Raw genomic sequence first — 14,122 nt, forward strand, 5'->3', positions numbered from 1 at the left:
GACTCTCAACCACTGCGCCACCAGGGAAGCCCAACCCCGCGATTTTTGACACGTATCTGCACATGCCCAGAATCTCCTCAGGCTCCTGCCCACTCTTCAGCCCCTGACGTCCCTCCGGAACCCCATGAACTACAAGTCCCGGTAGGCTTCGGGCACTTAGCTCTGACTGCATGTTCGCAGACAGCTGCCCGCCGGAAGGATAGAGCCTGGTTGTGTTTATCTCGTTGGGGATCGAGTCGTCGGTTGGCGTGCAACGGGTTCTAGGCTGCAGGCAGCGCGAGGACCCGCGGCCCCGCCCCGGCCCGGCCTGGCAGGTAGTCCGGGGTGGGTTGAGGGACAAGGAGAACTATAGGGGCTGGGGATGCCCATGGTTAGCGCTGGAGTCGTGGGGGACGGGCCTGAGAGTGAAGAGGTGGGGGTGGGGAGGGAGCTAGGGGGATGATGGGAAAGGAAAGTGTTAATGGGGAAAGAAGGGCTCCGGGAGGATGGTGAGGAAACCAGTGGGAGAGGCCTGGTAGCCGGAGGAGGCACTAAAGGAAACTGGAAAGAAGATCGGGTTATGAGGAGAACAGAGAAGCTGAGGATAATGGAAGAAAAGGGCGGGGGTGTCTGGAGTTGTGCGGGAGGGGAGGTTGGGATGACTGAGAGACGAAAGGGATAGCGTCATATACAGGGAGGAATATCTCTGGCGGAAAGGGGTCAATGGATATTAGCTTTTTTCCCCTTAGTGGAAGAGGGAAAATGGAGGGCTGTCGGGGTGGAGCTTGGAGTTGTGGGAGAAGGAAGAAGGAGAAAACGGCAAAGCTCTCAGGAGATCAAGAAGGGCCAGAAACGGGGAATGAAAATTGCAAGAGAATAGCAAGGGGGATAGGTACATGAAGGGAATTGAAGAAGCTTGAGGATGCGGCAGTGATGGAGGATGGGAGAGACCCAGGGATAAGAGGAGCCCCTGAGACCCTGGGGGCTTGTTCTTCACAAGCTTGAGTAGTTTTTTTTTTTTTTTTTTGGAGGAGAAGCTAAGGTTTTTTTCTCCACCTTTGGATGGAATTGCTTCTCTCTTGTCCTCTGAATTCTTTGCTTTACCTTGATATAGCTGAAGTGGGGAGTGGAAGCTATGAGGGAAGATGGACTCCGGTTCTTAAGCTCTTCAACCTCCTTCCTAACTGTCCTTACAAGCCCAGATCCAAGAGCTTTTGGATTGAGGACAGGAGTAATGAAGTGAGAGTGGTTTCCTGAGGGGCTATTTCAGGTTTGGCAGAGTGGCTATTTAAAGCATGGGGTTGGGGGTTGAGGGAGGCTGGGCAGGGGCAGGAGGGCTGGCAAAAGCCAGCTGAAACCAGTGTGTCTTTCTTGCGAGGGGCCTCCCTTACTTGAGCTTTTTCTTTGCCTGAGATTCTGCCTGGCTCTTCCTTCTGCCAGGGCTTCTTTTTTTTTTTTTTTTTTTCCCTTCTGCCAGGGCTTCTTGAACAGGGAGCAGATGATCTACCCAAACCCAGCAGGTGCCTGCCAGAGCAGGCAGTGCCAGCTGCAGGATTTGCCTGACAGAGCCTTCAGATGTACCCATTATCACTAGGTTAGCGGGTTGTCTTTAAGAGACCATGATCTCTCATCCCTGGGTCTTTTTCTTGTCCTGCCCAAGGGCATTTTGCTTTCCTTTCCCTTTCCAGTGCACACCCCCACCCCTGTCCCCTTTCAGAGACCCAAGTGGGAGAAGAGCTGCTGGAAATAGCTCGTTCTCTACCACAATGGCTAGGTTGGGCAAGTGGCAAGAGGAGAAAACCCTACCCCCTCAATCCCCAGCACACACATACCTTTCTGGCTTAAGTTCTTGGCAGCATGCCAGGCACAGCTGTCAAAGGAACTCCTCCTGCCTGTGAGGGGCCCTGGGTGACCCCGATGACAACAGCTCTGCTTGACAAGAGCCCCCTATGAGGGGCTAATCATCCATGAAGGTCCCTGTCAGGGATCAATCCCACCCCATCCTGGATAGAGGAACTGTTCCACTCTAAAAGCCTAAAAGCTTTTCTGCTTGGAGGCACTCATGCCAGCTTTCAGTGGACTGTCTGGGGTTGGCTGGGCTATTAATAGCTCTGAGTATTTTGAGATCCCTCTCCCCACCTCAAAGAGCACAGAGATTCTTAGAGAGGTGGCAGTAAGCAGAGCAGAGTCAGAACGACAAGAGAACTCACTGACCTTTGAAGGGGGCTTGGAGCTTGGGCCAAGCCAGTGACAGGGTGCAGCCGCCATGAGTAGGGGACGACCACGTTGAGCCCTTGATCAGCAGTCTGAGCTGGCAGTCAGGTCAGAGTGGCCCCACCCTTTGCTGTTGGAGAACACAGGGCCAGGGCTAGCTTCCTGACCTCAGCAGCTCCCCTGGAGCAGAGCCAGCCACCTGAGCTGTGGAGGGGTGGTGTGGGAGGGCCACCAGGGTGACACTTAGAGGCAAGGCTAGTCCTGGTCAGAGTCTCGGTGAACCAGGCAAAGGCTTTGCCTGAGGAGCCCCTGGCCCTAACTTGTGTGCAGGTAGCAGAGGCAGCAGGCCGTGCCGGGGGGGCATGTTGCTGTAACCAGTGGCCCAGGGGATGTTACGGTGGACGGTGCACCTGGAGGGCGGGCCCCGCAGGGTGAACCATGCTGCAGTGGCTGTCGGACACCGGGTGTACTCCTTCGGGGGTTACTGCTCTGGTGAAGACTATGAGACGCTGCGTCAGATTGATGTGCACATTTTCAATGCAGGTAAGCTAACTCAGGGATCATCCCTGGGTGCTCACATCGGGGAGGACAGTGGGTGGCTGAGTGAGGTTTGATGGTGGCCCCTACGGCCAGAGGGGGTGGGGGAAACTAACATGTGGTTTGGGAAAATGTGGACGACCTGAAGAGAGGTTCCCAGGGCTGAGCAGAGCTGTGCCCACAGTGTCCTTGCGTTGGACAAAGCTGCCCCCAGTGAGGCCCGCCACCCGCGGGCAGGCTCCCGTGGTACCCTACATGCGGTATGGACACTCCACCGTCCTCATCGACGACACAGTCTTCCTTTGGGGTGGGCGGAATGACACCGAAGGGGCCTGCAATGTGCTCTATGCCTTTGACGTCAGTGAGTATGAGTCTCTGGAGGCTGTGTTCTGCCAAATGGTGCCTCGCGGGGCTGGGGGAGGTGTGGGCTGAGGGGGGCTGGGAATAAGGCGCCCCAGAGTCGAGGAGGGAGCACCAGCTTGCTTACTGGGCCCACCCTCTCCCCTCCTTCAGATACTCACAAATGGTCCACACCCCGAGTGGCAGGAACAGTTCCTGGGGCCCGGGATGGACATTCGGCTTGTGTCCTGGGCAAGACCATGTACATTTTCGGGGGCTACGAGCAGCTGGTAGGTCTGGGAAGAAACTAGAGGTTTCCCTAGGGTGGGAATGAGAAGGAGGAAGGGGAATTGAAAGTAGTGGAATGGGAGGCTTTGGTTTGCTTGCAGGTTCTGAGGTGGGAGGGACGGAGGGTCGGAGAGTGACCCCTGCTCCTCTCTTTTATTCCTTCCTTCACTTCCTTTCTCTTCCTTGTCAGGCGGACTGCTTTTCCAATGACATTCACAAGCTGGATACCAGCACCATGACATGGACCCTGATCTGTACAAAGGTTGGCCCTTCTTGCTCTCTCCCAGATCCCCACCCTCAATTTAAGGAACCATAGGGAGCTCAAACAGTGAAAGCTGACCCCTCCCCCTCCCATCTCTGCTCCTGCCCAGGGCAACCCTGCACGCTGGAGGGACTTCCACTCGGCCACAATGCTGGGCAGTCACATGTATGTCTTTGGGGGCCGTGCAGACCGTTTTGGGCCATTCCATTCCAACAATGAGATTTACTGCAACCGCATCCGTGTCTTTGACACGAGGACTGAGGCCTGGCTGGACTGTCCACCCACCCCAGTGCTGCCTGAGGGGCGCCGGAGCCACTCAGCCTGTGAGTGTCTGTTAGGTCCCTGCCGAGTCTCCGTCCCCCCATTGCCCCTACATTCTTGACTTTCCTCTCTCCTTCCAGTTGGCTACAATGGGGAGCTGTACATTTTTGGTGGCTATAATGCAAGGCTGAACCGGCACTTCCATGACCTCTGGAAGTTTAACCCTGGTAAAGAGCACTGCCTTTAAGGGAGGAACAGGGAGCAATTGAGGGGGCGTGGAAAAGAAAAGAATAATCCTGAGTGGGTGAGGGGCGGGAGTGGAGAGGATATCTGGGCTAGCAGGTGTTGAACCTCCATTTAAACTTCTCTTTAGTGTCGTTTACCTGGAAAAAGATTGAACCGAAGGGGAAGGGGCCATGTCCCCGCCGGCGCCAGTGCTGCTGTATTGTTGGTGACAAGATTGTCCTCTTTGGGGGTACCAGGTTAGGAGGAGAGAGGGGAGGGCTCCAGGAAGGGCCTAAGCCTGTGACTAACATGGGAGACATTTGAGCAAGAGGGTCTCGTGGGTAGTCTTCGCTCCTTCCTTCATCTCTCTTTTGATCCCTATAGTCCGTCTCCTGAGGAAGGCCTGGGAGATGAATTTGACCTCATAGATCATTCTGACTTACACATTTTGGACTTTAGTAAGTACACTTATTCCCTAAATGCATTTGCCCTCAGGGTCCCTGTCTTTGGGTGGTGATATCCAGGACTGGACCCTTTCCTCGGCTTTGACCATCTCCCTCTCCCCCACTCCTCCTTTAAAGGCCCTAGTCTGAAGACTCTGTGCAAACTGGCTGTGATTCAGTATAACCTGGACCAGTCCTGTTTGCCCCATGACATCAGGTACAGTGAATGGTTGGAAAGGAGGGACTGGTTGAGGGTGAGTGGGCAGCACAGGCACATGACCTGATTGGCTTGGTCTCAGTGTGCAGGAGAGAGAAGATTTTGTTCTGTAGTGTACTTGTGGAGAGGGAGCTAGAAGGAAATATAAAACTGTCAGCTGGGTAAGTTTTATGGAAAAAATGTCCAGTTTTCAAACCAAGCTCTCAGGCATCACTTCCTAATTCCTGAGTTTATACAGTTATTTTTGTTAATATTAAATCTTAGAACCTAGCTGTGGAGAAAAAAACAAGTTTAGGAGCCTCTGGATCACATTAATTCCAGAATTAAGGGAGGTCCTTCCTAGCTCCTTCCCTTATGAATTCCATTCTTAGGTCTAAATCAAGCACTGAAAGTTATCTTGTGTATAATTGTGCCCTTCTGGGTCATTCTGCGACACTTTCCTCTCCTTGATTCAGTTCAGCTTAATTCTTACTTGCTGAGGGTCTGTGTGTTCAGTATTTGGTGATAGAGTATACAAGGCTGAACACATGGATCCCAGGCTGGCCCCAGATGAACACATGTGCAAGTGCCTAGTACCAAGTAGAGTAGAGCCTTGGCATAAGGAGGTACTTCGTAGAATGACAGTTGTCAAAAAGAGAGGAATTTAATTTTAATATGGTGGGATGGCTGGGGAAGGCCTCAGGGAGGATAGGAGAGCTGAATCAGGGCCTTAAAAGGATGGGAGTTGAGAGCAAAAACCGACATTCTGGTGGGGGGGAGGGGCATCCTGGTTGGATCTGAGCAGAGGAGGAAAGGTAGGTTGGGAAGTTTATTGAGATGTATACACAAACGTTTTTCTCCAGGTGTTGGGCACAAGAATATCAATATGTAAACATAAACAGGAAGTCCACATGAGCTTGCAGGTGGACTACTGGGTGGTAGTGGATTTGGCGGTGGGTGGAGACCTGATTGTTAACCCTCATGGGGCTGTAAGGAAGAGGTGGCCGTGGGTGGTTGAGCTTTAGGAAGTTGAAGGCACTGGTGTGTTCATTGCTTTGTTTGAGCAATTCTGGACTTGGGGGCGGAGGCTCCCCCTTCTGTCCTTTCTGCCTGTCATTTTTGGCCTTCCAGGTGGGAGCTGAATGCCATGACCACCAACAGCAATATCAGTCGCCCCATTGTCTCCTCCCATGGGTAGGAGGAAGTTTCTGCCGCCTCCCTTCCTGAGCCTGCTGGTGTCTTCACTGCCCTTGCCCATCTCTCCCCCGCCTGCCCCTTTGGACCCTGGACTTGGTATACCTCCACATGGAGTTGTTGGACTAGAGGTGTTTTCTGTGCTGTGAACTTAGTGGGGAGCTGCAGGGGGGAGGGCTAGGTCCCTTCCTCCTTGGGCCGAGGGCCCCTTCCCCTTGGTGCTCTGTCCCATTCACCTCCCTCCAACTGCTCCTGGGCCTCTGCTCTGCCCCAGGTCAGCCATGCTCTGCTGGGAAGCAAAGGGAATGGGGAGGAGGGAGAAGCAAGCAGTGTCAGCCTCAGGAGCTTCCCCTCCCCACCCCTCTTTCCACCTCTTCCCGCTGCTTGAGCCCTGAGCATTGATTGGGAGCTGAGAGGAGTTGCAGCTGTTGGCATGAAATCTCCTTCTCCCTGACCTGGGGAGGGGAGGACCAGCAGATAATCCTACCGTTCCTTGAGCTGTTGCTGTACCCTGACGCTCTCAGCCAGCTCACATTTTATAAAAATGAATTGAAAGTCTCCAAACGTGTGCTCTCTTTTGTGTGGAATAGGCAAGGGACGGCAGGAGTTTGCAGTGGGGCCAGGGTGCTGAGGTTCTGGCTTCTCAGCCAAGAGCATTAGGAAACCAAATACCGCCACGGACTGGCCGGAGTTTCTCTTCGGCGCGGAGTGCAGCGCCAAGCGACAAAAGGGAGGGGGCAACGTTATTTACGGTGGGCGCCCTTTTCCGCCCAGAGAGGGCTCCCCGGCCGCCCACCAGCGGCCCGCCCGGCGCTGGACGGGATCTGCTCTATTGTCACCAAGCCTCGCGGACTCGGCCTGCCGGAGATGCCGGAAGGAGTGGGGCGGGGCGGCCGCCGCCGGAGCGGAAGTAGCGCCATTAGTCTTCGGCGCGCTGCGCGAGCAGATGCTGACTACAAACTCCCGGGAATGGGCGGCCTCCGGTTCTCCTCGCGGGTCTCGGGACGGCGGGGGCCTGGGGCCCGGGGACCTGCAGCAGGGTGAGGGGACGGCGCCGGGCCGAGGGGCAGCCGCGGAGGCGGGGTGAGGGGCCAGTGGCACCGCGTGTGGTGCGGGCTCGGAGCCTGGAGACGCCGTGACCGTGAGACTAAGTTCTCTGAAAGATGCGAACACCGGGAGCGCCCCCCCAACGCACTGGAAAGTGGGGAGTGAGAGAGGATGCTTCCTGGATTAGGACATCCTGAGCAGTTTTTTAAAGGGCGAAGAGGGTTTTTCGCAGGGGAGGAAACGTTATGTTCAAAAGCAGAGTCAGGAAGGGAGATGGATTGTTGGAGAAGGCTTAGTAGGTGAGGATTCAACAAATTTTGCCAACACTGTTGAGCATCTGTGGTGTGCAGGCACAGTTCTAGATGCTGGAGATACAGTAATAAATAAAGCAGCACAACACTGTCCTCATGAAGGTTACCTTTTAGGGGTTAAAAAAACCAAGCAAATTAAAAGACAATAAAACACGGAATTGCAGATTTTTAAAGGGTAAATTTTTTGAAAAAGGTGATAAGAGCTTTGAAGAGAACGCAGGGGAGGAGTTAGTTTTAAGTGATCACAGAAGGCCTCACTGGGTAGGTAACATTTGAGAAACCGTTTGAAGGAGGTGAGGGAGCAAGCAGTACAGCTGGAGGAAGTGTTCCAAGCAAAGTCCGGTGCAAAGGAACTGAGGTGGGAGCATACCTTCCTGCTTAGGAACTGCTTGGAGGCCAGTTGACTGGAGAGGAGTAGGAAGGAGGAGATGGTAGGAGATGAGATTAGAGCCAAAACCCGGGCTAGGTCACATGGGGTCTTCAGGCTATTACAAAGCCTAGAGCTTTTCCTCTGAGCAAGATGGAAGCCATTGGGGAGTTTTGAGTTCTGGAGTGACATGATGTGTAGGATATGTATGTGGAAATGAGGTGGGAGTGATAAGATCAGATTTGCCTTTTTCTTTTTTTTTTTTGGAAAGAGAAAGCTATTTTATTAAAGAACTTAAAGTGAAAACTTCAGGTCTGAAGTAGTTTCCTTTTTTAAAAAAATTTTTATTGGAGTATGGTTGATTTACAATGTTAGTTTCAGGTGTACAGCAAAGTGAATCAGTTATACATATATCCACTCTTATTTTTTTATTTTATATTATTTTTGGCTGTGTTGGGTCTTCGTTGCTGTACGTGGGCTTTTCTCTAGTTGAGGTGAGTGGGGGCTACTCTTCGTTGTGGTGCGCGGGCTTCTCATTGTGGTGGCTTCTGTTGTCGCGGATCACGGGCTCCAGGCGCGGGCTTCAGTAGTTATGGCACACGGACTCCACAGCATGTGGGATCTTCCCAGACCAGGATCAAACCCGTGTTCCCTGCATTGGCAGGCGGATTCTTAACCACTGTGCCACCAGGGAAGTCCTATCCACTTTTTTAGATTCTTTTCCCATATAGGTCATTATGGAGTATTGAGTAGAGTTCCCTGTGCTACAGTAGGTCCTTATTAGTTGTCTGTTTTATATATATCAATAGTAGTGTGTATATGTCAATCCCAATCTCCCAATTTACCCCCTCCCCAGGTTTTGCTTTTCAGATGCCTCTCCCAGGCTGAAGCGGGGAGCATAGCTTTGAGAGGAGTGAGACTGGAGGTTGGGAGAGCAGTGAGGAGGCTAGAGTACTGATTGAGGTGAGAGGTGCTGAGTGTATCCTGAACCAGAATAATGGCGATGGTAGCTGAGCAAGGGAGACAGAGGTCGTTATGGGGAAACCTGTGAAGGAGTGATTTAAAAGAGCCTTACATATACACCTTCTTTAGCAAGGTGAGGCCCCAGGTACCTGGAACCGATGGGGAGTTAGGTGTCAGTGTAGCGCCGTTACAAGCTGTGCTGCCCAGGACCTGCAGTGGTTGGTCTGAAGGGGATGTTGGAAAGGATCAGTTACCTATGAAGAATGAAGATGGGGTGGCACCTTTGCAGCAGTGGCAGATGCTGAGCTGAGTTGCGGTTCCCTCCCACCCCCACCTACCTTTCACAGGCACATCTCACATGTCATTTGAGGAGCTGTTAGAATTGCAGAGCCAAGTGGGCACTAAGACGTACAAACAATTGGTAACTGGAAACAGCACTAAGAAGCAAAGTTCCAGACCACCTGTCCAAAAAGCATGTGTTGCAGATAAACACAGGTGAGGAGCAAGGCCTGCCCCAGGAGTTGGAGGATAGCTGGGACCTTGAGTAGGTGTCTGCTTTCTTGGGTGGCAGGTGGGAGGCCTTTGACAAGACTGGAGTTCCCTTGACCTGTTTAATTTCTCCATAGGCCTCTGGAAATGTCAGCCAAGGTCCGGGTGCCATTTTTGCGTCAAGTTGTTCCCGTCAGTAAGAAGGTGAGGAGGAGCCAGTAAGCTCTTTCTCAGTGAAAGGAGACTGAACAGTTCTTTTATATTCTCTCTGTTCGCTCCAAAGGTAGCCCGGGACCCCCGCTTTGACGATCTGTCAGGGGAATATAATCCTGAGGTGTTTGATAAAACGTATCAATTCCTAAATGACATCCGAGCCAGAGAGAAAGATGTGAGTAACGTGAGATGGGTCTGTGGGGATTCCGAGTGGTGAGACTAGAGCACAGGTCAGAGAGTCGGGCAGAGGGGAGCAGGGCGCGTCAGTTTACTAGCTGTGTGATCATTGATAAGTTAGTTAACCTCTTTTTGCTTCAGTTTCCTTATCACAGAAAGATAATTCCTATCTCGTAGTGTTTATGTGAGTTAACAACATATGCGAACCTCTTAGAATAATGCTTGGCACAGAGTTTCACCTAACATTTACAGAATGCTAACTGTCATACTCATTTTCCAACGTGGAGCTTGTGAAAAAGCAGCTGAAGAAGCGCCGTTCAGGGGAGGAGCGTGAGAAACTGCAGCAGCTGCTTCAGCAAATGGTGAGTAAGTCAGAATACGGGGGAGGAAGGTGAGAGCAGGTCGAGGCAGGAGGTGATTCACAGTCCCCGCTATTCACCTGTCTCACCGATCTCATCTTTGCTCCTCAGGAGCAGCAAGAAATGGCACAGCAGGAACGGAAGCGGCAGCAGGAGCTGCACCTGGCCCTGAAGCAGGAGCGGCGGGCTCAGGCCCAGCAGGGCCATCGGCCATACTTCCTGAAGAAATGTGAGTGGGACACAGCTATGACAGGCTAGTTACAGGAACAGGGGTTGGGTGGCCATAGAGGCAGGATACTGTGTTGGGGGTCCATGAGCTCCCTAAGGGAGGCATGAAGGCTGGATCCCATGGTAAGTTGGAGGAAAGTAGAAATAGTAGGGAGTTGTTGTTTGTAACCATTCTTGTATCCCTAATGACCATGGGCAGGGAGTATTGTTTTTATCTCTGTCCCACCCCCACATATGTGGGTAGGGCGCAGAGAAGGAGCTCGTAGTTGGTTGAATTGAGAAGGAGCAGATTCATAGAAGTCAGCTTGCTTACACACACCGGTGAACTCCAGATGAGTCACATATCACTGCGTAGTGGTTGAGAATTACTGACCTGGGGAAAGGGAAAGAAGCGAGCCTCCTCCTTTGCTCACCGGCTTTCTTTCTCCTTGGCCTCTAGCTGAGCAGCGCCAGTTGGTCCTAGCTGAGAAGTTCAAGGAGCTGAAACGAAGCAAGAAGCTAGAGAGCTTCTTGAGTCGAAAGAGGCGCCGAAATGCAGGCAAGGACAGAAGACATCTCCCTTTGAGCAAAGAGTAGTAAGGAGCTGTCCTCAGCTCTGCCACTGTCCCAGTGAGAAATGCATCTGTGGGGACACATTTGGGCTTGGCCCGTTCTACTCTTTCCCATTCAAGGGCAAGGGTGACAGCTGCCTGGGAGCCCAACTGGCTCAGAGATGACTAGAAGGCTCTTGGACTGCCTGAGGGCTGGACAAGAAGAGCAGCTCAGCCTTCTGCCATTCCACACTTCTGCTTGGATCTGGGTCATCATGTCCTCAAGTCCTCCCATTCTTGCCTTAAAATAATGATTCTGGTATAGAAGGAAAAGGACTGGTGAGTGACATTGAGGCCAGTTGAAGGCCATAGAGTCTGTGAGTGGCTCCCGGGACTGGGACTTTATATGTAGGAGCCAGTTCATAAACACTCGTGTCACTCATCTTTTTATTCTGCTTCTTTTGTGGGTGGCCTAGAATTACCATTTCAGGGGCCACGTGTTGGGTGGGCAATAAATCTAATGCTCCTACAAAGTGGGAAGTCAGATCAGAGACCCTTCCTATTTAAAGTGAACAGATGACACGATCATTCAAAGACGGAACCAATCCCACAACTCATCTACTTAGCTTTGGTCTTGGATGCAGGGGAGGTAGAAGGTGGGGACAAAAATATGACAATATGTAAGCACAGCTGGCTCTCAGTACTGTTTGGGTGGAGAATTCATATTGCCTGTGTGGACTGGAAAATCCTCGAGCTGACAATTCAGTTTAAAGTGATCTCAGGTTGATAGTGCCTTCAGGCACCTGGCAGAAGCAAATGCATTCCTCTCTTGAGGATTGTACTTTAAACCCAGGCCTCAAGGAATTCCTTCAGATAAAATTTCAAGGAATCTAAGCTTACAGTGAAAACAAAGCAAACAAGGGGAAAAAAAACCCATAAGCAAGAGTCATTAGGAACAACAGGCAAGAGAATCAGACCAGCAAAGACTGAGATGTTAGAAGTATAAAATACAAAATATAAAATGTCTTACTTACGTTTAAAGAAAAGCTATGACTGATGAAAAAAATATCAAAAAGGACCAGATTGATTAAAAAAATTTTTTTAATGAAAAATATACTATTTGAAGTTAGAAACTTTATGGTTAAGCTGCAGATTAGACACACCTAGAAGGAGAATGAACTGGAAGTAGATGTGAAGTTACACAGATGGAGCCCAGGGATAGAGAGAAATGGAAACTGAGGAAAAGAGGTTAAACAACACGGAGGATAGAGTGAGGAGATGTGAGACAAATCAGAGTTCCAGAAGCAGAGAGTATGTTAAAGGGGATGAGAATTATAATTGATAATTTATAAACCCTAAGAATCAGGAACACCAGTTAATCACAGACGGTGGGGTTGGGGACCTAGATAAATCACAAAAACTACAGAACATTAGAAAGATTAACATCTAAAAAGCAGCTATAGGGAATTCCCTGCCAGTCCAATGTTTAGGACCCAGCTTCCACTGCAGGGGGCCCCCTGGTCGGGGAACTAAAATTCTGTGTGCTGTGTGGCACAACCAAAAAAATAATAATTTAAAAAATAAAAAGCAGCTGTAAGGGAAAGGAAGAGGTAGAATTAGAAGCTAAGACATCTGTTATTGCTTGATGCTTCTGGGATGGGGGAAAAGATGTAGTTCAGATGACAGAAATGCATAAAGTGCGCTTCTCCCAATGATTGTTAGATGAGGGCTCTAGCTACCAGGATAGTTCGCCTGTCCCAGGGGGAGTGAGGGAGCCAGTGCTACAGGGTCCCCAGTGTCATGTGTGTCAATCCTAGTTTAAAGCCAAAAGACCGATTCTGGCTGATAAAAGCAGAAATAGACTATTGAACTACTGGGCTCACAGAAACACTAAGAAGGCTGGAGAGAAGCTCCAAAAAAGGAGTGGGGGATAAAGTCAGAGCAGTTAAAAGCACTGTAAGCCCTACCTGGGAACCAGTGCGACGTGAAGATGTCAGTGCCGACACTAGAGGTGTCCCACTTCCCCCTGCTCTGCGCTAGACTGAGGCATTCCTGGCAGGGGCATCGAGTCACCTGGCTGCAAAGGCGATGCTGGGAAAGCCAAGTGTCTGGTCTTTCATATGGTGGGAGGTGGGCTCTACCTTCTCCCTAGGTTTGCGGTAGGGAGTTTCTAAGCACAAGAAGGGGGTTCAGGTGAAGGGCAGTCAAGAAACCGTAATGTATGTCCACCACACGGCTGTATTCGTCCCCAAGCCTCCAAACTGCTACTTTTCCCCTTCAGCGAGGAGCCAGAGGAGATGGAGAGCCCTGAGCTGCAGCTGTGGGTTGGTCTGGTTGCTTTTGGTTTTTATTGTTAACAGCTTTGTTGAGATATCATTCACATACCATACAGTGTATCCATTTAAAGTGTACAATTCAGTGGTTTTTAGTATATTCACAGAATTGTGTGACCATCACCACAATTTTGTAACATTTGTGACACCCCAAAAAGAAACCCCGTACCTTCTAGCAGTCACTCCTCAGTTCTTCCCAATCCCCCCAACTCTAGGCAACCACTAAACCACATTCCGTCTCTAGATTTGCCGATTTGGGGACATTTCACATAAATGGGATCATCATGTGGTCCTTGGTGTGCAAACCAGCTAAAGGGATATAAGGAATTGAGGCTGTGAGGATGGTCTCACAAGGGGATCAGGGAAGCAAACTTTCATCCCGAGTCAGCCAGGAAGTGTTTGCCCTGCAGAGATGGAAAGTCCTGAGGGCAGGGAAGGAGGCTCAGATCTTTACTGGTGCGGGTGAGAGAAGGGCAATCAGGACTGCTCACCTGGGTGGCTGGATTTGGGTACCAGATCAGGCAGATCAGAGTCAAAGTGGGGTTAGACTGTGTGGAGGACAGTGGGCAATGTAGGAGCAGGACTGCGGACAGGAATGTGCAGGGGTTTGGCGTCATGGCTGGTGGGCTCTTCCTTTAAGGACTGTTGGAGGTTTGTCCATTGCAGATGAGCAGGTGGGTACCCTGTGGGAGACTTTGTGACTGAGTGGGACGAATAAGGGGTTGAGCAAACGCCGTGGATGAGACTAGTGGCCTGGAGCTCAGCCCACACCAGAGCCTGTGGGGCAGCAGCAGTACAGGAGGTGGCAGTGGGAGAAAGTCCCACCTGGTCCCCGCATGTGGTGCATGCTGGCCTGGCTACTAGAGCCTGGGGGCTCTCTGGGTTTCTGTGGGAAAGGATAGGCTCATAAAGAGCATGAGAACCCAGAGAAGCAAAAGGCGCTGGCCCCACAGAGCTGGCTTAAAAAGGAGGACACGGCCTGGGCCAGTGAAAGAGAGGCCATGATCTCTGGCACAAAGGTGGAGGAGCAACCAAGTGACAAAGTGCAGCAACTCCAGTGTGCCCACTGCTGCTCCAGGCTGCTGCTGCCTGTCTGCTGCCTCAGAATAGCACGGACCAACAGGGCGGCTCTGCTGTGAGAACCACCACCGATGTGAGAACCACCAG

The 14,122-nt window shown here is 51.3% G+C and overlaps 1 protein-coding gene across 2 annotated transcripts; it reads left to right on the forward strand.

The window, feature by feature from the left end:
* The first annotated feature begins 141 nt into the window (after positions 1 to 141).
* On the forward strand, positions 142 to 11,064 carry LOC101269211 (kelch domain-containing protein 3). Of its 2 annotated transcripts, XM_049693667.1 has the most exons (15): positions 143 to 314; positions 2,524 to 2,736; positions 2,915 to 3,091; positions 3,244 to 3,359; positions 3,548 to 3,619; positions 3,729 to 3,942; positions 4,021 to 4,107; positions 4,254 to 4,362; positions 4,490 to 4,563; positions 8,974 to 9,121; positions 9,253 to 9,319; positions 9,399 to 9,503; positions 9,793 to 9,867; positions 9,976 to 10,093; positions 10,532 to 11,064. In XM_049693667.1, the coding sequence occupies exons 2-15, from the start codon at positions 2,583 to 2,585 to the stop codon at positions 10,666 to 10,668; spliced, it is 1,653 nt and encodes a 550-aa protein (XP_049549624.1). In that variant the 5' UTR covers positions 143 to 314; positions 2,524 to 2,582; the 3' UTR covers positions 10,669 to 11,064. The 2 variants fall into 2 exon arrangements, with proteins under 2 accessions (XP_012387744.1, XP_049549624.1); XM_012532290.3 differs by lacking the exons at positions 8,974 to 9,121; positions 9,253 to 9,319; positions 9,399 to 9,503; ... (1 more) ...; positions 9,976 to 10,093; positions 10,532 to 11,064 and adding exons at positions 4,687 to 4,765; positions 5,876 to 6,496 and having other exon boundaries at positions 142 to 314.
* The last annotated feature ends 3,058 nt before the right edge of the window (positions 11,065 to 14,122 follow it).

Source organism: Orcinus orca, chromosome 10 (assembly GCF_937001465.1).
Source record: "Orcinus orca chromosome 10, mOrcOrc1.1, whole genome shotgun sequence".
Taxonomy (NCBI): Eukaryota; Metazoa; Chordata; class Mammalia; order Artiodactyla; family Delphinidae; genus Orcinus; species Orcinus orca.